We start from the raw sequence: 23149 nt of genomic DNA, 5'->3' as shown, positions 1-23149 counted from the left end.
TTGGTCTAACCTCAATTGTATCTACCAACAACTGAGTTTAGGTGTACGATTATAATAGTCTCATTATTCTTCCTGCTGTTCGTACTGCATAGTACCAGGTGTATTGAGTCGAATAGAGTAGCTCATGTGCTACTTTTTTCCCATGACCACTGCAAGGTTACTACAGCAGTAAATGCAAGGTGGCAGCCCTACCAATTACACTAGGGTAGACCCCTATCTAGTCCAGACCAACGGAAGCTACCTCCCGACGCCCGTACAATCTTGCTAAGCCGGCCCGGACCATTGGCCCAGTCTCAGCCGTGTCCTTGAGGCGGAAATTTTCCCCGTATCAGATGCGGATCAAGGGGCCTCTACTCGTAGACCACGACCATAGTACACTATGGCTGGTTAGATCAGTTATATATATCGCTCAATTCTCAAATATTCAGATCTTTTTTTAAACCATCCTTTATACCATATACTATTTCCCAACTTTGTTGTTTGTTGGGTGTTGCTTTTCCGTGGATGCCTATCCGATCTATACGTGGCTCGGACCGCCCGCTGATTGGCGGAAGAATAAGCCCCGTCCAGCGTTCCCCCGCGCCCCGCGGATGCTTCAAGGCGGCTTCATCGGTGCTTCTCGTTGCGCCGTATTAAACTCTACTCCATTGACGCTTCCATCTCGCTCTCGCTTTCCACCTGCTCCACCGCCATACCGCTACAACCCCCTCAGCGCACACCCTGTCCCTCAGCTAGTGGCATTGCATTGCTGTCACTGTGATTGCGCCGGTCAAAACCCGCTCGGCCTATGCACGGGTACTACTTTCTCTGATATTCGCCCCCTCCAGCCAGTCAGACCAGACCAACTTGGAAGTTCTACATTGCCACCGCGGTATTCAAAGCCGCCGTCCCAGCGCACACAAGGCAACGAGGGCGCATTCATCCAACACTCGCGTGACCAACCCTTGCAGAGAAGTATGAACCCTGCTATGCGATGATGCCAACTGCCCTCCCGCCGACCCCGACGCCTCTCCTTGACGAGGCCGTCCCGTCTGTCCTCCGTGATCCCGCGCCAACACCCAATGCCTCCTCCGCGCTCAATATCGCGACCATAGTCGCGGATCCCGCGTCCGCGCAACCAAATCATGTCGCCAATTCAAGCATCGCCGCACCGGCTGCGCCGGACTCAACGCCCGGGACTGTCGTGATCGTCTTCCAGCCCGGCCAGGAATATATCGTGCACATGGTCGCGGAGGTCCTGGGGAAACCCTGGACGACAGAGACAGAGCTTTCGACGCTGGCGCGTGCTAGTGGCGAGGCTGTTGTTGCGGGCGTCGTCATGCATGACCTTCAGCGTGGGTTGGACGGGTGTAAGAGTGTGCGCGAGACACTGGTGGTGATTAACACGCATAGTGTGGACGACGGGTCAGCGCCTGAGGAGGCGTTGAGCGAGATCTGTGATTACGAGTTCCTCTATTCGCGGACCCCGTTTCTACGGCGAGATTTGACGCGTTTTTTGAGTTTGGTGCTGGGGCAGACGAGGCCGCATGAGGAGTTGAGGAATAAGTCGCGCACGAATTTTATTTCGACGACGTTTCCCGACGTGCATGCTGCGTTGCCAAATTTGGATATTCTTTCTGTTGGCTCCGATGCGGTGGAGATTCGGGTCGATTTGCTCGTTGAGCCGGGATCCGACTCTGTGCCCAGTCTTAAATATGTTGGACGGCAGTTGATGTTGCTACGACAGCATACTGAGTTGCCGATTATTTTTACAACCCGCTGTACGAAGGAGAATGGGAAATTTCCCATGGATGATCCTGGGATTTTTTATCGGTATCTCCGAAGGGCGATCCAGTGGGGGGTTGAATATGTTGATGTGGAATTGTGGTTGCCGGAGGATATCCGGGCGAATTTGGCGAAGGTGAAAGGGAATAGCATCATCATGTCTGCGTTCCACGATTTCTCGGGGAATTGGAAATGGACCTCGGAGCGGGCGAATGTGATTTTCAACGAGAGCGCCAAATATGGCGATATCGTGAAGATGATTGCCATGGTCGAGACCGTCGAAGAGAACTACGAGCTGGAATACTTCCGCTCAACCATAAAATCTCGCGGCCCCGGGACACCTCCCCTCTCCGCCGTGAACATGGGTCAAATGGGACAATTGTCTCGAGCTTTGAATACCGTCTTCTCGCCCATTACTCACCCCCTCTTACCCATGATCGCGGCGCCAGGCCAACTAACCGCCGCGGAAATCAACGAAGCCCTACACATAATGGGCCAGTTGCCAAAACGTGATCTCTACGCCATCGGCTCCTTCCGCTCCACGCCGCACTCCATGTTCATGGAGAAATGCCTCAATGAACTTGGTCTGCCGCATTCATTTACCTCTATCGACCGCGGCCCAAAGGGGTCCATGGAATCGGTCCTGATGTCCCCGCAATTCGGCGGCGCATCCGTCAACCCGCCCGTTCCCGCCTCAACCTCCTACATCCCCATCACCAGCGACGCAGCTCGCGCAATCGGGCTGGTCGATACAATCGCCATAGCCCCTAACGACTCAGCCACCCGCTTCATCGGTGAAAATGCAGCCTGGAAGGGAATCCGCGCCACACTCACGAGGGACTACGTCCCATCAGCCTACAAAGGCCGCGCAGCAATCATCCTCTCAAGCACCGAGTCCGACGCCTCAGCATCAATCTTCGCGCTGCGCAGCCTCGGTGTCGGCGCAATCTACACCGTCGGCTTTCGAGCGACGGGTCCTCTAGCCCTCGGCCTGGAACCATTTACCTCGATCCAGTCTGTGAAACTGGTCGAGTCACCTTTCGTGATTGTTTCCGCCCTCCCTCCGGAGAAATCACTCCTTGTCCAGCCGTTGCTGAGGCACTATCGAGCCAACGGCCGTGCCTCGCCCCCGTCTACCCGTGGTAAGGTCTACCTGGATCTCACCTCCGGTCCGAGGAAGGGTGATCCGCTTGCTGTCGCGAACTCGGCGGGGTGGACGGCGTATGGGGCAGAGGATGTTTCGGCTTGGATTACGGTTGAGACGCTGCGCTTGCTCGTTGGGCAGAATGTGCCGTTTGATTTTGTGAGGATGGCGTCTGGGAGGACTATCTTTTGATTTCATTGACTATGGGATGTAGTACTCAAGATGCTGTACGTGTACTAGTTGACCCTGGTACCAGTTTTCATGGTTTGGATTGCATGGTTGGTTTGGATGTTCGATGCAATAGATATTGTCATCGTTTGGTGTTTGGACTGGGGAATACATTGCATTATTAATCTCTTTCCCCAAGTATTTTTGATCTCGCTTTAATGTGTAGGACCAGACTTACCTCGGTTTTTGGTAGAGTATTCTTGTGCCTTTGTTCAACGTTTATATAACAGTGTACGTGTGAAATTAGTCATCAGGGTGGCTGGCCTAATGGTAAGGCGTCAGATTTCGGTTCTGAAAATTACGGGTTCGATCCCCGTGTCACTCTTTTGGATTTTTTTTTGTTCTTGGAAGTTGCGAGAGGCCTCGTCTATTTTTTGGTTGTCTTCTCTGCTAATGGGGGACTCGTACCAGATAGGAGTGGAAAAGAAGGCGAAGTCGGGGTAGAGTGAAGGAGGCAACGTGTGTGCCACGTGTGGAGGGAGCTTCTCGGTTGCTTCCCCGCAGCCGAAGAATGAATGGTCAACATTAGCGTATGGTACGGATGTTAGAATAATTCAGATTTTTCCAAATAGAACGTATAGTGCAATTGAACATTATCTCCTCATATTGAACACACTGCACGCCAAAAATGATTGATCTATCGACCAGAACTCTCTCCGTTAGAATAGAATCGCATCGGTCCCCACCCCAATTTCATCCCATCTTATCGCCAAATCCGGGGCAACCCTCTCTCACCTTTCCCCAGGAACACTTGTCGAGTCGCCCCAAACAGCCCAATGCTATGCTGCGACAAGTAACAACCTTACGAGCCCTCCGATCCCACCGCATCTACAAACTCACACCCACACCAACATTCACAAATAGAAAAATGCACCTCCGCCCCGACCACGCAGTCCACGACCTCCCAACCCTCCACGCATTTATCCGACAACACCCGTTGGGCCTCCTAACAACCTCGCTCCCATCAACCGACTTCCCGACGCTGCAATGCACGCATATACCCTGGGTCCTTGACCCTCCAGAGGGTTTTGCAGACGCAGATCTAAACTCTAATTCGAATTCGAAACCGGAGAAAGGGAAGCTGCGCGGTCATATTGCCCGCACGAACCCGCATACAAGGGCGATGGTTCAGGCTGTTACGGGAACGGGGAGGGATGCCGGGTCCGATTTCGTCACGGCGGATGCCAGTGGTACGCAGGGCCTGACTCTACCTGGTGAAGTCTTGATCGTGTTTACAAGTCCGATCGATCACTACATCTCGCCGCATTTCTATACCGAGACGAAAAATTTGAATGGGAAGGTTGCGCCGACGTGGAACTATGCTGCTGTGCAGGTTTATGGGCGGATGGTTGTTTATCATGATGTAAAGGATAAGAAAACTGGACGGTTTCTTATGGATCAGTTGGGGGATTTGGCGAGGCTTGGTGAGGTTGGTGTTATGGGGTATACTTCCAGAGAAGGATGGAATGATGGGACGGATGTGGAACGAGGCGATCAGGGACGATCTCCGTGGGAGATTGCCGATGCCCCGAGGGAGTACATCGAGACGCTGAAGAAGGGCATCGTCGGGATGGAGGTGGAGATCACGAGGGTTGAGGGCCGGTTTAAGGTTAGTCAAGAGAAAAGGGGGATGGATCGCGAGGGTGTTGTGGGCGGGCTTGAGGCGATTGGAAGTGCGCGGGCGAGCGAGATGGCAAGGTTTGTAAGGAGTGGGAGGGTCGTTTAGAATTGGTGGAGGTGAGACGGAGGGCGGCGTCTTGGGTTGCTTGTGTGCGGTCAGAGCGCATGTCGCATGTCCTGCAGGCTTTCTTCAGCGTACCCTTTACCCGATGCTGTCGAATCGGAGGCACGAGGTTACGAGGGTACTCGTTTCCCTGGGATCAATTTACATATTGTGTACATGGATTGGATGCCGCTTGGCGCTGTATATACTCCCTACCCGCTCAATGACGACTCGAGAATGCTTGTGACTACCGCGTGTTTATGGGCCTTCTACTACTTGGTTCTATTGCCATCCCTCGGTTGTCACGCAGCTCGCGTGGATTCCCTGCATTCTGCAGACGGTACTTCTCTAGCCGATGCAGGGGTGCGCAAAACCGGGACACTCAACGGTCTGCGGAGGATACTTGGTCAGGACTAGATCAGGGTCCCAGTGGACTCTCCGTCTCCGAAATAGCAGGTTCGGGGTGATCCATGAGAGGAGACAAGAGGCAAAAAGACCACTTGACACGTGTGGGACTACCCCGCCGGCGCTTAGAGTCTTCCTTCATCTCTGTCATGTTTCATCTTGTCGCGGATGCAGAGTGAAAGTGAAAGGCGGTGCAGAGTCGCCATTGTCCATGCGGAGACTCTGCACGGCATTGCCGGACTGGTGGCTTCGGACATGTGGAGAGTAGCGTGCGTAATGGATATAGTCAGCGCGAATATGACAGGGATGTGGTTGAGTGGCAATGCGACTCCAGGCGAGAGAGGACCAGCTGGGGTGGCACTTTGTACCTAGGCAGGGATAGTATGGAGGAATGAACCCGTGATGAACAGGGGCACGCACAGTGGATTGGTGTTAGGGTCTCGGAATGGCAGAGCGACAGCCCTAACGACGCTAGAGGCGGAGGTGGTGCAAAGCAGTAGTTGCCCCGGGGTTCTGGCCCGGATTAATCAATGGGATGAGGGAGAACCATACCAGACTGATCCTAGCTCACCCTTGCTCGCTCTAGAGTGACTCTAGAGTGCTGACGAGGGTCAAAGTCGCCAACATCCTAGGGTGGGCACTAGCTGGGACTAGCACTGCTGGTAGTTGTGGTGCAAGAGGAAAAGCCGCTAGAATCGAAGGAACGAAACTCCGGCGGGACTGGCTTCTCCGCATTTCCTCCACAACTCCTCCCCTCTTAACGCCAGCTCTTCCCCATGCGCGTCCTCTTAGCAACTCCTGTCCGATCCTCGCCATGTCGCGTCCGCAGGTCAGCATTGACCGTCTCACGCCCCGCCGCGCGACGGTCGAGCCGCGTGAGGCCATGAACTGCAAATCCTGTCGTAAGAGAAAGGTCCGTGGTCTCAGCTGTCCTTCCCAAGGCTCAATCTGACCGGATTTCGCCCAGATCAAATGCAATCGCTTGCGGCCCAGCTGCGAGGCCTGCAAGGTCTTTCAGTGTCCCTGCGTGTATGGTGAGTCGGGCAGCTGTCAAAACCCGCTGATCTCGGCTGATCTGGGATGTAGATGCCGTCCCGAAAAAGCGCGGCCCCAAGACAGACGTGCTGGAAGCGCTGCTCAAGCGCGTCGATGGTCTGGAGAAGAGATTGCAGGATGAAAAGAATCCTATCTCGCCGACCTCTCCGGATGCCACGCCGGATGAATTACCCGCGCAGCCGCCAGTGGGACAGAATGGGCGACGCAATACTATAAATGCTTCCTCCTTCAACTTTAACTCGAGCGATGCGCGACCGGCATTGTCAACATCCATGTCGCAGACAGCGGACTCCTCCCAAAGGCCGGAGTCGTTCCAAAAACCGACCGGTCCCGCGCAGAGTCTACCACAGCAATCGCAACACATGCAGCCACAATCCCAGAGTAGCGTATTGTCGGATATTCTACTCGATGCGTATTTCGGGCGAATGCACGGCAAGCCGTTCTTCGTCATCGATGAGGCGAGTACACGGCAGCGTCATCAGATGAAGCAGCTATTTCCCCCTTTGGCAATGGCGATATCGGCCATGACTATTAGGTAGGCTTTTGTGCTGTCGTGATCGTCAGGTTGCTAATGCCGCTGCAGATATACTCATACAGCCGGGCAATCGGACCAATCCCTGCGTATCGGTCTAGATGCTGCTCTGCAAGCGCGACGCATAATTGATGTCGACAATCCTACTGTCGAGGGACTCCAAACTCTGCTCTTGCTCTCACAGGCCTTTTTCGCCTACGGAATGGGGAAGAAGGCATACATGACATTTTGTAAGAATTTCTTGATAAAAATATCTCATTATGTACTGACTCGCTCTAGCAAATTGCGCCGCGATGGTGGTTGCACTAGACCTTCTCCGCGAAGTCCCCTCCAAATCCAACATGCCCCCATCCGAGCGAGAAATGCGCCGTCGACTATTTTGGTCAGTCTACCTCATGGACCGCTTCATAACCTGTGGTTCCCGCCGCCCCTGCCTCATATCCGATCACTCCATCCTCCTGCGTCTCCCGTCTTGGTCACCCCACGCCGCGGGCCTGAACATGGAAGGCGAGCTCTTCCACGTCGGACCCAACATCCAATACTCTGCCGACTCCCGCCGCAAATCCCCCAGTGCCGCATCTCTCCTGATCGATATTACTCGTATTCTTGGCGTGACGAACCGCTACTTGGCCGCGGGTGGCGTCAAGGGCGACTCGCATTTCCCTTGGCACGCCCTCTCGAACCTTTCCAAAATCCGACAGGAATTGGATATCTGGGCAGCAGGCACCCAGGATGTCTTTGCGTCTATTGAGGCTTTATTCGGACATCCAGAAAGCACGACCTTGCTGTTGAGCAAGCTGATTTATCATCTCGTGCACTGCCTCATTTACCGTCCCTTCCTACCGATTGACCTTGTCGAGCTCAGAGGAACGGGTCAGCATCAATCATGGCAGATTGAAGCGACGAATCTGTGCTTCTCGCATTCGAATGCTATTGCGGAGCTTGTTGAACTGGGACGGAACTCACCGCTGGTCGAGTGGCCTGCATTTGTGGGATATTGTGTCTGCACGGCGGGTACTGTGCATGTTCATGGTGTTCACTACAAAGGGCGTGAGGGAGAGGTTTTTTCGTCAAGTGGAGAATTTCTTACCCGTGAGATGCATCAGTTGGCCTGGCTGCGCAATTTCTGGGCTGGAGTTCAACACCAGCGGGACTTGCTGCAGACTATTTATACGTGTCATTCGGAGTTAGTTCGAAACCTCTCTACCAGCCCGATGCGCTTCTCGCCGGTCTTTCATCTAGAGGACTTCCTGGATCGCTACCCAGGTCTTGCGATGGATGGTGCGCACGTTCGACTGGTGGATACAGGTGACGAACTTATTTCAAGGTACGTACTCCTCGTTAGCATCATATAATCCTGTTTACTAACCCATCCAGCCCAACAACCTTCATCGGACAAGACTACTACAACCGAATGCCACCACCAACGTACCAACCCCAATTTTACCGCCCTCCGACACTCCACTCCCAACCCCAAACACAAACCCCCGACTCGGAACGCAGAAACTCCCACAAAGAGATTTCCCCTATAACATTCAACCAATCCCCCTCCCTCTCAAACCTCTTTCCCATCCAACCAGAAATTCAAGATCAATCCAAAAACACCCACCTCACCATCCCAAATACATTCTCCCCCTCAAACTTCGCCCTCTCCCCCCACATTTCCTCACAGACCCATCCTTTAACATCGCGCCCACCCCCCCCCCTCAAACCCTCAATACGCAACCTTTCCCTTCGACGCTTCTGCCGGCGCGGCTCTCACACCCGGCGCGCAGAGCCAGACGAGTGGCTCGCATACGGCGGGGAGTGAGGCGGGTTCTGGGGCCGTGGAGAAGGATCCGTTTTTGAGTTTGCTTGAGCAGCTTGCCGAAAATGAGAATTCGCAGGGGGGTCCCAGTGAGCTTGATTTCTTTTTGGGTGCTGTTGAGGAGGGGGATGCGGAGGAGAAGGAGTTGTAATGGGATCTTCCTGTGAACGAGTGTATTTGTATGATTTGATAGGGTTGGGCTGTGTTTCTGGAGTTTGGGATGGTTGCTCTAGTTTTATTGAGCGATATGTGAATTTTTGGAATGAACTGTTTTTCCTGTTGTTACGGTTGGTTTGGAGGTGCATGGCTTGAGTGGATGGGGGTGTACTAGCATGTCCTTTCAAAAGTGGGCTCGGCGTTTGAAGCTCTTTTCAGTACATAAAGATATCCTGTTCAATGTTAAGTGTATACAACCAAGTCCGAACTCCAAAAGTGTGTCTAATTGACAGTATATAAACTGAGATCTAGTATCGAAAGGTCCTACTTCAAGGAAATATCTAAATCCACCCATCCTCCAAATCATAAACCAACCCCCTAACGAACTCCCCAACTTACCCAATATTCTCCCCCAGCCATTTCTAAAACCCATACTCCTTCGTCTTATTACTCTCAAAGTTCTTTAACCCCGAGCTCCCAGACCCAAGCCGCATAAACCGCCCCGGAACCGAGAACGCCTCCCAAGGCCTCTTCCCATATGCAAACCCCCTCCAGATCCCCGCCAACTCTCTAAAAACAGTCTGTGTAGAAGGCGGAAAAACTTCAAAGCTCATTCACATGCAGCATCATGGCGCAGAGCCCATGATACGAAAGACCGCTTGTCGGCCCCGGGAAGGGAGATGTGCTTCGAAGTGCTATAGATATAGCCGAAGGGGGTGTAGAGCTCGTTCGCCTCGTCAGGTGTGAACGAGCTATCCACGCACGTGTGGAAGAGCTATAGTGAGAGTCGGACAAGTAGGGGCAAGTAGTCCGTCAAAGATTGATGCCTCGACATTCGTATCGACTTCTTTGCACTGGGTGCTCGAGACATTATCTTCATACTTCCATCCTTCTTTGTGGAGTTTCCCATCCGCAACAGGACCCATAGCTGCTCGCGTCGAGTTCTCGATGATGGACTATACGTCCAATCCCTGAGTTTCCCCAGCCATTCCGCAGTGGTAGCACCCTCCCAACCCCCGTCCTGTTACAAATACGCTCCCACTCCCTCTGAAACCAAGGTGGGCTCAGCGGCCAAAGAGCAGGCGCAGAACCAGACATCAACTCGCCCGATCGATGAAGAGCAAGTACCTCGGATTGGTCAGTGGTACAGTGCAAAGTGGACTGGTTTCGGTCTCGTTTGGTGTGCTTGTCTGGGCAATCGCACTTATTGGTTTGAGCGCATTCTAGGAAATTGGCTGTGCTTTACTGACATTGCGTTTAGGTTGGCAACATGTTCCCCTGCCAGTGGATGTTCATCGTATTCGGCGCATTGACTGTTCTGATCGGTATCAGCCCCTGGTGGATTCTACCAGAAACACCTGTGAGATGTACCTGGCTCAACGAGCGTGAGCGGATCATTTCCGTTCAGTGTCTCAGGGATAACAGGACTGGAGTCAAGAAAAACCACCACAAGAAAGAGCAAGTCCTCGAAGCTCTCACCAACTACCGTGTCTGGATGCTTTTGTTTGCAGTCTTCTGCCACAACTTGACAAACAGTCTTCAAACAAACTTCGGCATCATCATTGAGGGCTTCGGCTACAACACCTACCAATTAGTCCTTCTCCAAATCCCAGTCGGAGCCATCATGGCCGTCTCAATGATTATCATCAACTTCTTCCTCTCCTCTAACTGGGGCCAATGAAAGCAAATCTTTACAATGATCTCCTGCTATATTTCCGGCATCATTGCCTTTAGACTCCTCTATGGCATTCCGGTGAAGCCGTCGACCCTCGGCTCCCACCTCGCTGCAATCTATTTCATTCCCATTGTTGCCACCTCTGGCGGTCTGATGTATGCTTTGCTCGCCGCCAATATTGTAGGGTATACCAAGAATACTGTAACGGGCACTTTGTTCTTCTCGGCTTACTATGTGGCTAAAATCGTTTCGCCTCATACGTTCCTCGCGTCGGAGGCGCCGAAGTAAACGACCAGGGTTCTTGTCACCTTGGCCGCGTTTGTTTTTAACATTATTCTCTTTTCTGTTTTGTATATTGTGTACTCGAGGGATAATGCTGCCCGTATGCGCAAGAGTGCAGCGGCTGAACAAATTGATGAGGCGAGTGATTTGGCTAATGCTTTCTCCAGAATAGGCCGTTGCTCTTTAAGATTTGAGTCGTTCCACTACACAACACTCGGTCGACTCGGTCGGCGCTTGCATTTGCTGTCATCAATTGATGCATTCATATTCATTGCTATCTGATATTCAAGCAATCATCACCGATCTTCTCTGCATGGATCTCTCCCCATATTGCGCTGTAGCCATTCTTTGGCCCCCATCAAACAACATCGGATTCTCTTGTTCGAACTCTTCCCTCGTGGACACTGGTAGCTCAAAGTGCTTCGTGATGTCCATGTAGTCTTGTGCATCTTGTCCATACGGAGCATTCAATATATTTACTGTTGCCCGTGGACTCACAGGGTGACTAAATGATTGATCTACTCATAATGTCAGCTTAAGATGTTGAATGACGAGCAGCAGGGGAATACTACCTGGAGTGAAGCTGGATGCAAGAAGCAGAGCCGGCTGACCCTGTTGATCACATGCCTCCTTCCTCTCTGCTTTGCTTCTCAGATCCCACCGTCTTCTTGATGGAGGCGGAATAAACTCTTTCACCGGCTTCTCTGCACCATTGTATCGGCCCCGCGACGCAATGCCAGCCCCCCAACGAAGCCGAATCTCATACCCTTCACACGCGAGGCCGCGCGAAATACATTTTTGGCACCCCGGTCGCGCCTCGTCACACTGAATGCGCTTCTTCTTGCAGGTCCAACACCCTCTATGCGATCGGTGTCGAGTGCTGGTCGCTTCTTTTCTCTTATTATCGGAGGACGCCATCGTTGGAAGCAGCAGGAAAGAGTGTGAAATGAATTCTGATGCGACCACAGGCCCGATCGCTCATGCTGGTCATATACGCCCTCGCTGCGAGTATAGCACGAGCTGCGCGCGCGCTGATTGGAGAATCAAACTTCTCAGAGCGAACAAATAGCGCGCTCTAGTCCTTCTTAGGGAATGCGTCCCGGATGGAATGCAACGGCCCAGCTTATATTTGGCCCTCAAATTCCCTCGCAATGAGAGTCGCTCTTTTTTCTATTTTCGAGTCTTGCCGTAACATTATATCCCAAGTTTAGTTTCGTTGACTGTCTTACCTAATCGACTCTGATCTCGAGTGGAGCTCTCGGCACCGTTCGCCTCTCCGCTCTTTCGGGCAGGTACAAGCAAGCGCTATCGCTCGCCAAAACGGCCCACCGAGCTTCTCGAGCGACTTTAGGCAGATGCTCTTCGTGTCATCTCGTCCCGTACCTGGATCGCCAGGCTAGGGTCGAACGGGTAAGTCAAAACGCCTGCTAGTGACCCGACCCGAGACGTGAGCTCTGCCCTACACTCCGGACTCGCCACATCGGAAACCCGAGGAACCACGGCGCTCTGGTGTGTCATGGATTCGGGGCAAGCAGCCATTTGCGCTGCTTCGGGGGTTTCTCCACGGGACTCCGGCATTCGTGTCGAGATCCATTGAGAGAGGAGATCGTCGTCCCGGATGATTTCATGCGGGTGAAGCCAACCTCTGCTACCCGCATCTACCTTCCACACCAGGAAGATCCAGCCTACGTCGAGCGTCGGTGGAGATATTCACCGTGGTCGTCTTGAGGAGAATTGCTTCTGTTTCGCTTGCTGGCGCAGGCCATAACCAAGTTCTGACAGCGCTAAGTGGGCCAGTCTCGGTGAGGACAGGGCCATCTTTGAGGGACAAGACCACACAACCCGACGCCCGTGGGGTTCCCCAGAAAAAAGAAAAAACCCCGGGTGGTTGGGGAATGGGGTTGAATATCTACCCTTCAAGTATATACTGGTCCAAATATCTCGATCGTGGGTGCTGTAGACTCGACATATTCATCTTCATCTTCGCTGGGATCTGGATAAGACCTACGACAAAGATTCACATCAACATACGGAAATGACCCCCATCGACCTGGTCTGACATAATTTCTCTCTCAAGAAAAAGAAAACTTCTCATATTGCCTCAGCCCCGCGATGGACGTGGAAACCGAAACCGCTTGCTGGAAACCGACCGAACAACAGATCCAAGATGCGCAGGACCTCGCGGACTTTGGCCATGGCCAGACGCTGGAGCGCAAGTTCAACCTCTGGAGCATGCTAGCTCTGGCGTTCTGCGTCTTGGGTACTTGGTCGACTTTTGCACAGGATCTTTCCGATGGCCTCGTCAATGGTGGTCCCGTTTCTATCCTCTGGGGCCTAGCCCTCGTCACATTCTGCAATACCTGCGTGGCAATCTCTCTAGGAGAGATCTGTAGCAGCATGCCGACGGCATTAGGTCAGGCCTACTGGATCTATCGGCTGTGGAGTTCCCCCTGGGGCCGTTTCGTCTCCTATATCTGTGCGTGGATCAATGTCTTTGGCTGGTGGACGCTTGCTGCGTCCCAGGTTGCATTTATGACGAACTTCCTGCTGGGAATGAAGGTCATGTTCGATGCAGACTGGACCGGTGCCTCGCAGGGCTGGTTGGAATTCGTGGTGTATATTGGATGTGTTTTTCTTCTCACCCTGATCAATGTTCTTGGTTGTCGACGTGACTCCTTCCTCCCTTGGTTGAATAACTTTGTTGGAGTCTGGTTCTTTGGCTTGTTTTTCGTCTTCTGTCTGGCCCTTCTTATTTCTGTGGGTATCAAGTCTGGTCTCCATTACCAGCCGCCCTCATTTGTCTTTGGCAAGTGGATCAATGAGACTGGGTGGTCAGATGGCGTGGTGTGGTTTATGGGATTGGTCCAAGCAGCGTGAGTAACACCCACCCTCAATAATATTCATGATTGACACATAAAACAGTTATGGTTTAACTGCGTTCGACGCCGTCATCCATATGGTGGAAGAGATCCCCGCTCCACGAAAGAATGCTCCCAAGGTTATATATTTTGCTGTCATCTCCGGCGCCATCAGCGGCTTCATTCTCATGATGGTCTGTCTCTTTTGCATTCAAGAAGTGAGAACAGTTATCGATGCTCCCAGCGGCCTTCCATTTATGCAATTGGTTCAGGAAACCGTAGGCCTGAACGGTGGCGCCGTGCTCATCGCCCTCTTCATCACCAACGGCCTGGGCCAAAGTGTCAGTATCGTGACGACCGCGTCTCGCCTGACCTGGGGATTCGCCCGTGATGGTGGACTTCCTTTCAGCCAATACCTTGGCTATGTCGACCCCGTTTGGAAGGCACCAGTTCGCGCTCTATGGTTCCAGGGCTGTCTGATCGCCCTGGTGGGCATTCTCTTCCTCTTCGCGGAGACCGTTCTCAATGCTATTTTGAGTGTGAGCACTATCGCCTTGACCATTTCATACGGCCTTCCCATCATGACCGTGCTCCTTGTTGGACGCGACCAGCTTCCGCCTGGAGGGGAATTCCGTCTTGGAAAGCTTGGAGTCCCGGCGTATTGTGTCAGTCTGGTTTACTGCATCATCACTTCCATTTTCTTCTTCTTCCCGACTGCGCCTAATCCTTCGGGTGGGGAGATGAATTATGCTATTGGCGTGTTCGGTGTTATGCTGGTGATTGCCATGTCTTTCTGGTTTATTCAAGGCAACCGGACGTACCTCAACACCGAGGACTCTTCCATTGCCATGGTCATTCAGGCACATGATGCCGCACCGAACGATGCTCAGACCTCTCTTCAGAACAAGCAGGACTCTCAATGAGGCACACTAAGAGAAGTGTGAGCGGAGTGTTATACAAGTGATGGGGTTGGTGGCGCTGGCATGAACCATTCACGGTGGAAGCTTTGGATTATTGTATATAGACTCTAGTAGAGTACATAGATGGTGGGCAATGTAGATAGACTATGATTATGAACATATACAGATATTAAATATGCTGGTGAATTCACTTTTATATTGTCGCACGGCTTCGGGACGACCAGTCCACCTCATCATGGCTCCGTTGCTAGATGCAATTGAGCATCGACGAGGCGCCAATGTTGAGGCGGTCAGAGCCAGGCTCGAGCTTGCTAGTGTGCCCCAGCATCCACCTGGTTGGCTAAATATCGAATTGTTCAACAATTCTCCTTTTCAAACTTTCGCCAGACTCAAGCAGCTGATGCAAACTATTGAAGATCCCTTTCCCAAGCATCCGCCACCACTCCCACGGCCGATGCATTTTTTGAGGACTGTGGAAGAGCTGCGCTTCCCGAATGGGGAGTAGCTAAGTGTTCCCCCATGAAGCGCTGGAAGGCTACAGTGAGGATGGTACTACATGACGACTAACGATAGATTACGTGAGAACTCTGGAACGCATCCTCTATCCACATGGGGAAAGGTAAGTTTTACACATGAAGCAGTGACAGTCAAGTGGTTTAGGGACAAAGAACACATTGATATTCACACACTTTTTTCAAATCAACACAGAGTAAGCTCAAAGCTTCGACTTCATATTAACATGCACAGCCTTCACGCTCGAATAAGCCTCCAGACCGGCCTCGCCCAGTTCCCGACCAATACCACTCTGCTTCACACCACCGAACGGAATGCGCCAGTCGCTATCGTTGCTGGAGTTGATCCAGACCATACCGGACTGGATCTGCTTGGCGACACGGTGAGCGCGGGTCAGGTTCGTAGTAAACACAGCGCTACCGAGACCGTACTCGGTATCGTTGGCCATCTGAACAGCCTCCTCCTCGGTGCTGAACTTGGCAATAACGCAGAAGGGACCGAAGACCTCCTCCTGGTAAATGCGCATTTTGGGAGAGACGTCCGTGAAGACAGTGGGCTCGAAGAAGAATCCTTTGCCATTACCAACGCCCTTGAACGGCTTGCCACCAACAGCAAGAGTAGCCTTCTCGTTCTTACCGATGTCAACGTACGACATGATACGGTCATACTGGGCCTGTGTCACCTGGGGACCCTGGAACGTAGACTCATCGAAAGGATCGCCGACCTTTGAAACATTCTTGATCTGCGCCTTGAATGCCTCCAAGAACTTATCGTAAATCTTATCCTGTACCAAAATCCTGGATGTAGCAGTGCAGATTTGACCCTGGTTGTACATGATACCGATATGCGCCCACTCGACGGCCTGTTCGAGATCGGCGTCGTTGAAGACGACCAGAGGACTCTTGCCACCGGTTTCCAAAGTGATGTTCTTCAGATTCACGCTGGCCATCTTCATAATGTGCTTGGCTGTCGCGGTGCTACCGGTGAACGCAATCTTGTCCACGTCCATGTGGGAAGCAAGAGCGGCACCGGTGACAGAGCCGTGGCCGTTGACGATGTTCACCACGCCAGGAGGGAAGCCAGCTTCCACGATGAGGTTCGCCATGAACAGGATCGACAGAGGGGTCTGCTCGGCGGGCTTCAGGACGATTGCATTGCCGCAGGCAAGCGCGGGACCGAGCTTCCAAGCAGCCATGGAGAGGGGGAAGTTCCATCTATCAAACAAACATTAGGCCCCCGCAAAGAACCCACTGGTCTGGAAGTACTCACGGAATGATCTGGCCGCAAACCCCAACGGGCTCACGAACAGTGTAGGCGAACTTGTCCGGGGTGGTGCCAATAACCTGTCCGAAGATCTTGTCGGCATATCCGCTGTAGTAGCGGATAGTCTCAGCGGTCTCGGTCAGATCGTCGTCACGCGAAACAGTGTAGGGCTTTCCGTTGTCGCAGGTCTCGATGGTCGCAAGGGTCTCGCGATTATCCTCGATCAGCTGCGCCAGACGGTTCATCATCTTGCCACGCTCAACACCGGGAAGATCTCTCCAGCTAGGGTCATTCAGCGCGGCGCGCGCGGCCTTGACAGCCTTGTCGACATCCTGCTCCGACGCAGCGTAGACAGATGTGATCTCTTGCGCGGTTCTATGTCCAAGTATTAGCGCGATTGAACCTTGTCAGATGTCGGACGGTCCGAAAAGATGTCAACATACGCAGGGTTGATACTGGCAATCTTGTCGCCAGTCGACGACTTCACCCATTGATTGTTGATGAACAGACCAGTAGGCTGAGCCCAAGTGCGGCCGTTGGGCGCCTTACACTGCACAGATAATGAAGCCATTGTGAATTGAGATGTTCAAGTTGAAGATTGACTCTAGAGGAAAGAGCAGGCGATCGAGTACAGCTGAGATTCTTAAGACTAGTGGGCCTTGTTGTCAAATGCAACTACATCACCGATAACAGCGATAAGCGATTCGCCAGGACATGCCGAAAGAAGCAGGTCGATGGTCCCCCATCTCTGGAGAAGACCCACACGGCATCTCCAGACGATCCCGAGTCCGGGAGAAGGCCGTGACTCGGAGTGTGGGGTAGCCGCTAGGCCTAAAGGGGGAGGTCCACGCAATCACGGTCGCCGCGGGAGACCGAGATGGCAAACCGTACGTGCAGTACAGCACTTGCCGATAGATGAGAAAGAATGATTTACGTGAATGATCGAGATGAAGTATACTGCCAGACGATAAATTAAGATCTGACGATGCATTTTTCCTTGTCTATATTCGAGTGTATGGCCATGTGGCAACCACGATTTTGTCCTCACGTGGTTTGCTTCCCCACGAAAACAGATAAGCTTGATCCAATTTGGCAGACCAGCACAACTGGTCCTGGCCGAGCCAACACATTAGGGTTGAAAAGTTTACACATAGGGTCAACCTGCCCTATCGGCGAAAGGGGCCTGTCACTCCTGCATGGCAGACGGTCGGAGCCAGCGACACTCAGTCTGTGAGAGGTGATTGGCCACGACTTCCGCCAAAAAGGCGAACTTACGCAAAAGATATTACCTGACAGGATGGGGCAAGACAATGCAGAACGGCCTTCTCCAGGCTTTCGCCAAACTGAGAAAACTGCGGGAGTGCCCACCCTGCCCACTCGCCCACTGTGGTCGGGAAGACTCGCAAGACCGCCGCGTGCCAGGCAAAGCCTTTCTCGACTACCGGATCAGGCAGGTACATGCGGGTATCTATGGATCTGATACAAATGGCCATGGTCTATATAAGGGTTCGCCACGGTCGACGATGAAGTCTTTACAGCTTCACAAGTTCTTCTCTACCTCCATCTTTCACCATGGCTTCTGCCCCTGATACCACTTCCATCCCGGGTTACACCATCTTCCGGGAGGGAGACTATGACAGTGTTGCTGCCACTGCCATGCTCCCGCAGGGCACCCCCCACCCGCTCGGTACGTGATAAGATAAAAAAAATGTGTCTGCAGCGCAGCTTGCACCAACAGCATCGCCATGTGCTAACCCACAATAGACCAGCTTTCCATCAAGGAAATTCCTACTGCTGCCAAGCTCGTCCGCGAGTACTGCAGCCCGAAGACCGTCAAGTTCAACTGCATTACTCTGCGCGAACCCAAGAAAGCCGAATATGCCGCCTTCAAGGCGGGCAAGATCCCAACCCCGGACCGCCGTGCCTTCGCCATCATCATCATCCGCGAGTCCGAGCAAGTCGCCGAGGTCGTCGTCAACCTGACCAAGTCCAAGGTCGAGGAATACAAGGAGGTCAAGAATGTCATGCCCACTCTGACTCTGGAGGACCTTGACGTGATGGAGCGCATCGCTCGCAAGGATCCCCGCGTCATCCGCGCCTGTAACGAGATCGGTATCACCGATATGTCCAAGGTCTTCCTTGATGCCTGGGCCATTGGTATCGACGAGCGCTGGGGCTTCGACCGTCGTCTGCAGCAGGGTCTGGTCTACTACCGCAACTCCGAGTTCGACAACCAGTACGCCCATCCGCTGGATTTCAGCGTTGTCGCTGATACAGAGAAGGAGGAGGTTCTCAGCGTTGATGTTCGTCTTGTTAATGGCGAGCGCACTGCTGCCCCCCTGAAGGAGCACAACTATCTCCCCGAGTTCATCGGTGACAAGTACAACCACGACCGCCTCAAGCCCATCGACATCACCCAGCCCCAGGGCGTCTCCTTCAAGGTCCGCGGCAACGAGCTCTCCTGGGCCAACTATAAGATGCACATCGGCTTCAACTACCGTGAGGGTATTGTCATCTCCGATGTCCGCACCCACGACATGTACGAGGACCGCGAGCGCACTCTCTTCAACCGTATTTCCGTCGTTGAGATGGTCGTCCCCTACGGCTGCCCCGAGAAGCCTCACCACAAGAAGCACGCTTTCGATGTCGGCGAGTACGGTACCGGTCTGATGACCAACTCCCTCAAGCTGGGCTGCGACTGCAAGGGTGCCATCCACTACATGGACGGAGTCATGTCCACTGGCAACGGCGAGGCCGCTGTCATCAAGAACGCCATCTGCATCCACGAGGAGGACAACGGCCTTCTGTACAAGCACACCGACTACCGCGACGGCACCGTCATCTCTGCCCGTGACCGCAAGCTCATCATCTCGCAAATCATCACCGCCGCCAACTACGAGTACGGCTTCTACCACACCTTCACTCTGGACGGCACCTACAAGCTCGAGATGAAGCTCACCGGCATGCTCAACACGTACTGCATGCACCCCACTGAGACTGCCGCCCCCTACGGCACCCAGGTCGCCCCTGACATCAACGCCCACAACCACCAGCACCTCTTCTCCCTGCGCATCGACCCCGAGATCGACGGCGTCAACAACTCTGTCATCCAAAGCGACGCTGTTGCCTCCGATCACGCCGTCGGATCCCCCGAAAACCCCTACGGCAACGCCTTCCTCAGCAAGAAGACCCCCCTCCGCACAGCCCTCGAAGGCGCCGCAGACTACTGCTACGAGACCAACCGCTCATGGGACATTGTGAACCCCAACCGCATGAACACCATTGCCAAGAAGCCCGTAGGCTATAAGATCCTCAACAACAACTGCCCTCCTCTCCTCGCAAAGCCCGGCAGCACCGTCTACAAGCGCGCTGCCTTTGCCCGGAAGCCGCTCTGGGTCACCCCCTACAAGGACTACGAGCTGTTCCCGGCCGGTGACTATGTCTGCCAGTCTACCGGTGAAGAGAACCACCCGCACAACCAAACCATACTGGACTGGGCCCAGCGGAATGAGAATATCGAGAACACCGATATTGTCTGCTACATTCAGTTTGGTCTGACGCACTTCCCTCGTACGGAGGACTTCCCCATTATGCCTGCTGAGCCGGTGAGCGTTATGCTGCGTGCTTCCAACTTCCATGAGAAGAACCCTGGCCTGTGGGTGCCTCCTAGTGCTATTTGTGTTGATACCCAGTCGACGAATGCTTTCAGTACTTCCTGCTGCGCGGGTAATGCTCAGGGTAACTCGTCGCGATTGTAAGAGCTTGGCATGGTGATTGGTGTTTGAAAAGATTGGGATTTATATGATGGCATTGTACATAGTTTATAGTTTTGTTGATATAAAACTTTCTTTTTCTTCAAATTCAAACTTCCCTGGGCCATCTTAGACACAATAGAGTACAATAATGTGAAAGTAAACCTTTTGTATTTTAATTTAAAGATGGTGTAGTATTCCCATTGTATCGAAGACTGAGGTTTTTTCCGACGCCCTACTTCCAGCGCTTTGCCAAATGATACGTGAATATCTAATAACATGTACCCATTCCCTTCCGTCATTTCCTATCCATCCAACACATCTGCCATCATTGACTTTTCCTCCCCCTCTCAACACCCTCGTCCCTCCCCAAAGCAACAAACGCTCTCTTACTCTCCGACAAACTCGACAAGATAAGAACTAAATCAAAAGTCAGCACCCACCATGACCAGCAGAGCCCACCCCTAGCAAACTCACCAAACGGAATAACAATCCAAAATGTATTACAAAAAACAAAATACCCCCAAAAAATAAGAGGTTCGGGTCTCGAATACGAAAGACCCAGAATATAATGATCAAAAAGCGAAGTCCCATAATAAATCACATCCCCATAAAGCTGGCCAAGTGACACAATCGCCTGAACTGGGTGTCGGAGCGGATGGCTCGTCATGATGAAGAATGCACAGGCGAAGCATAGCGGACCCCAGCAGACGGACGTGATGGTCTCCATGCAGAGCACGAAGGCGTTTTCGGATTGGTACCGTGAGTCGGAGAGGGAGTATTCTTTCCAGAGTTGGCCCAAAATGTCTTGTTTATTGGACATTGAGCGGAAGTTGTAGACGTAGTAGCCTTCTAGGATTAGGTGGATGCTGCCGGCTGACGGAAGTTAGATTTGATGTGGGATTGGGGGAACTGGTGACGTGCGTACAGAGGACAAACCACATTATTGTCCACAGGTCGCTTCGGGAGACTTTGGGGTGGACTTTCATCGTGAGTGTGTATACTGCTAGGAAGGTGATGGCACATGCAGAGGCGAAGATCGACACTAGTGTTAAAGAGGTCCATTCGTTGGGTACGTACCCCACAACCTTGAGGTTGAGGGGGTAGTATGGGTGCGGCAATGCTTCCATTTTCGAGCTTTGTCCGATAGCATGGATGTTTAATAGGGGCATTCTGAATTTAAATACAGGTAGTGATAGGAGTCTGTCTCACGTGATGGGGCCAAGCAGGGGCATTTGATCAGCCCACGACATCTGCAGATGTTCCGGTCAGTTTGCGGGGCCCGGAGCCAGTGAGAGCGACCGAGTGAATCCTTCGCAACCACCGTAAATAATCTACTATCTAGATTGTGGGTGATACTAGTGCAGACTAATTTTTAATTGGTAGTATAATAGGATAACTGGGCCAATGAAATTCTCGATTTTGTAAGCATACACCTTTGCTAGATGCGCTAAATTACAAAGCAGGCTCTCTCTATGCCTTCAAATTACCACTTGATAACCCGTCTCAACCCCTGGGAGTATGAACCCTGCGAAACCTGAGAGACAGACTCCAAAAGCTGTCTTTGCTCATACGGAATAACCAACTTAGGCCTTGTCTCCTGACACGTAATCCAATATCCTCCGGGGCGATCTGTGTCGTGTTCAACTGGACGCCAGCAACTTCTCCAAGGCATGCCAAGAGGCTTCGTGGAGGGCGTTATTGTTTCTTCCGGTAAGGGTAAAACACTCTTCTCGATTTTGTCCCATGCTATCAGCCCCATTTCTGCTTGGCAAAGCCTGTAACATTTTGATGGGAGGATAAGTCGCATCCTCTTGAGTCGGCTGCTCGTTTTGAACAAAAGCTCGTCAAATATCACCCTATACCGACTCCCGGAGCATGATGGCCATGAACCCTTCTTCTTGAAGCCCTTTGCGCAGCACGGAAAAACGATTTCGAGCTCGCGCAGATCTTCGAAAAGCCCGGTTCCTAGTACCAAGACGCTTTTTATAGCCGGTGGCCAATCAAGTCTCGGTGGTTGTGCGTCGTATATTCCTGTACGACCAAGCAGATAGTTTTCATAGCGGTCCAGACTGATTCGAAGAGCCTTGATCATGGCCAAGTGCTGGGCCGGAATGAATTGGGGCAAATAATAGAGCAATTCTTTGCTTAGAGTGGAAAAGCTGTTGGAGTACAGTACTTCAACACCCTCCGTATATCTGTAACATCGTTAGAGAGCCGCAAGTGCCTGCCAGATACAACCCACCCCTGTCGACAGCTCAAGAGCCATCCTATTGCCCCCAGCGGTGCTGACACGTTTCCATGCTCGCAGGAATGGGGTGGGTTTCTGTGGGCAGCCTCGAGGACGACAAACCCAAAAGGGCGACATATTTCTCCCCAAACGCAGTTCGGACTGAAGGCAGGACAAACAGTTCCTTGTAAGCGCAATTTCCGGGGGTCGTCGTAGAACGGCTCGTCTGGGCCCCGTGTATAATGGGTCACACTGTCACTCCTGTGCCGTTCAGCCTCGTCCCGCGGTTCCAGCTCCAGGTGGATACCGCGATCTCCAAACGCGTATCGGTAGGTATGTATCCGAATTTCTGCTGGGAGCTTCGTAAAGAAAAGACTGTTCGCGATTGCCCTTTCGGAAGGCTGACGCGTTGGTGGTGATATTGGGCGCGCGTGTAGGGGAAGTCGTAGACTATTCCCGTGAGGACTTTTGTCATCTTTTATGAGAGCATAGTAAGCTTCCATGGTCACTGTCCTGAATATACTCGATGTTGCAGGGTCAGGAACAGTTGCTCAAGGTTAAGTCCTTTAAGAATGTTGAATCTTCAGGCGCCGTCGGCGAGGTCGCCCCCACAGTTGGACCTCAAACACCTCGACGCATGATTGCATGTTGGCTCCAATCAAATGTCGGTGTGGTGATTTTGAGAGCTGTATACTGCGATCAAACGTGGATGCTCTGCTAGCTTCAGGAGTGGCACTAGTATATGAGCTAGAACATGTCAGCCACACTATTTAGTGGAGGGTAGAGGTGAGAAAAGTACGGCCAGATATATATTGCGACTCAACTTACCCCCTTAGTAGCT

The 23149-nt window shown here is 52.5% G+C and overlaps 10 protein-coding genes across 10 annotated transcripts; 8 read left to right on the top strand and 2 right to left on the bottom strand.

Moving 5' to 3' along the window:
- Positions 1 to 973: 973 nt before the first annotated feature.
- On the top strand, positions 974 to 3100 carry N7532_007542 (type I 3-dehydroquinate dehydratase; the record flags this gene model as incomplete). The annotated part of the gene is made up of 1 exon (XM_056620035.1): positions 974 to 3100. The coding sequence occupies one exon, from the start codon at positions 974 to 976 to the stop codon at positions 3098 to 3100; it is 2127 nt and encodes a 708-aa protein (XP_056473401.1).
- A 904-nt stretch (positions 3101 to 4004) lies between these two features.
- N7532_007541 (FMN-binding negative transcriptional regulator) lies at positions 4005 to 4862 on the top strand (the record flags this gene model as incomplete). The annotated part of the gene is made up of 1 exon (XM_056620034.1): positions 4005 to 4862. One exon carries the CDS (start codon positions 4005 to 4007, stop codon positions 4860 to 4862), a length of 858 nt encoding a protein of 285 aa, XP_056473400.1.
- A 1216-nt stretch (positions 4863 to 6078) lies between these two features.
- On the top strand, positions 6079 to 6667 carry N7532_007540 (Zn(II)2Cys6 transcription factor domain-containing protein; the record flags this gene model as incomplete). The annotated part of the gene is made up of 3 exons (XM_056620033.1): positions 6079 to 6177; positions 6232 to 6298; positions 6351 to 6667. Coding segments are annotated over 3 exons (483 nt in total), but the record flags the coding sequence as incomplete, so codon positions are not given.
- Positions 6668 to 6745: 78 nt separating this feature from the next.
- Positions 6746 to 8662, top strand: N7532_007539 (fungal specific transcription factor domain-containing protein; the record flags this gene model as incomplete). Its single annotated transcript, XM_056620032.1, has 4 exons — positions 6746 to 6855; positions 6904 to 7082; positions 7132 to 8179; positions 8230 to 8662. The coding sequence occupies 4 exons, from the start codon at positions 6746 to 6748 to the stop codon at positions 8660 to 8662; spliced, it is 1770 nt and encodes a 589-aa protein (XP_056473398.1).
- Positions 8663 to 9928: 1266 nt separating this feature from the next.
- On the top strand, positions 9929 to 10496 carry N7532_007538 (uncharacterized protein; the record flags this gene model as incomplete). The annotated part of the gene is made up of 2 exons (XM_056620031.1): positions 9929 to 9952; positions 10077 to 10496. The coding sequence occupies 2 exons, from the start codon at positions 9929 to 9931 to the stop codon at positions 10494 to 10496; spliced, it is 444 nt and encodes a 147-aa protein (XP_056473397.1).
- Positions 10497 to 10511: 15 nt separating this feature from the next.
- N7532_007537 (MFS allantoate transporter) lies at positions 10512 to 10778 on the top strand (the record flags this gene model as incomplete). Its single annotated transcript, XM_056620030.1, has 1 exon — positions 10512 to 10778. The coding sequence occupies one exon, from the start codon at positions 10512 to 10514 to the stop codon at positions 10776 to 10778; it is 267 nt and encodes an 88-aa protein (XP_056473396.1).
- A 2106-nt stretch (positions 10779 to 12884) lies between these two features.
- N7532_007536 (uncharacterized protein) lies at positions 12885 to 14553 on the top strand (the record flags this gene model as incomplete). The annotated part of the gene is made up of 2 exons (XM_056620029.1): positions 12885 to 13645; positions 13695 to 14553. 2 exons carry the CDS (start codon positions 12885 to 12887, stop codon positions 14551 to 14553), a joined length of 1620 nt encoding a protein of 539 aa, XP_056473395.1.
- Positions 14554 to 15265: 712 nt separating this feature from the next.
- Positions 15266 to 16897, bottom strand: N7532_007535 (uncharacterized protein; the record flags this gene model as incomplete). Its single annotated transcript, XM_056620028.1, has 3 exons — positions 15266 to 16277; positions 16333 to 16701; positions 16770 to 16897. 3 exons carry the CDS (start codon positions 16895 to 16897, stop codon positions 15266 to 15268), a joined length of 1509 nt encoding a protein of 502 aa, XP_056473394.1.
- Positions 16898 to 17898: 1001 nt separating this feature from the next.
- On the top strand, positions 17899 to 20084 carry N7532_007534 (peroxisomal copper amine oxidase; the record flags this gene model as incomplete). Its single annotated transcript, XM_056620027.1, has 2 exons — positions 17899 to 18013; positions 18091 to 20084. 2 exons carry the CDS (start codon positions 17899 to 17901, stop codon positions 20082 to 20084), a joined length of 2109 nt encoding a protein of 702 aa, XP_056473393.1.
- Positions 20085 to 20406: 322 nt separating this feature from the next.
- N7532_007533 (EXPERA domain-containing protein) lies at positions 20407 to 21208 on the bottom strand (the record flags this gene model as incomplete). The annotated part of the gene is made up of 3 exons (XM_056620026.1): positions 20407 to 20498; positions 20556 to 20954; positions 21007 to 21208. The coding sequence occupies 3 exons, from the start codon at positions 21206 to 21208 to the stop codon at positions 20407 to 20409; spliced, it is 693 nt and encodes a 230-aa protein (XP_056473392.1).
- Positions 21209 to 23149: the final 1941 nt, after the last annotated feature.

This window comes from Penicillium argentinense, assembly GCF_028826775.1.
Source record: "Penicillium argentinense strain IBT 30761 chromosome Unknown utg000006l_segment0_segment0, whole genome shotgun sequence".
Classification (NCBI taxonomy): Eukaryota; Fungi; Ascomycota; class Eurotiomycetes; order Eurotiales; family Aspergillaceae; genus Penicillium; species Penicillium argentinense.
Note: the sequence above shows the minus strand (reverse complement) of the source record. Positions and strands in the feature narration are given on the sequence as shown.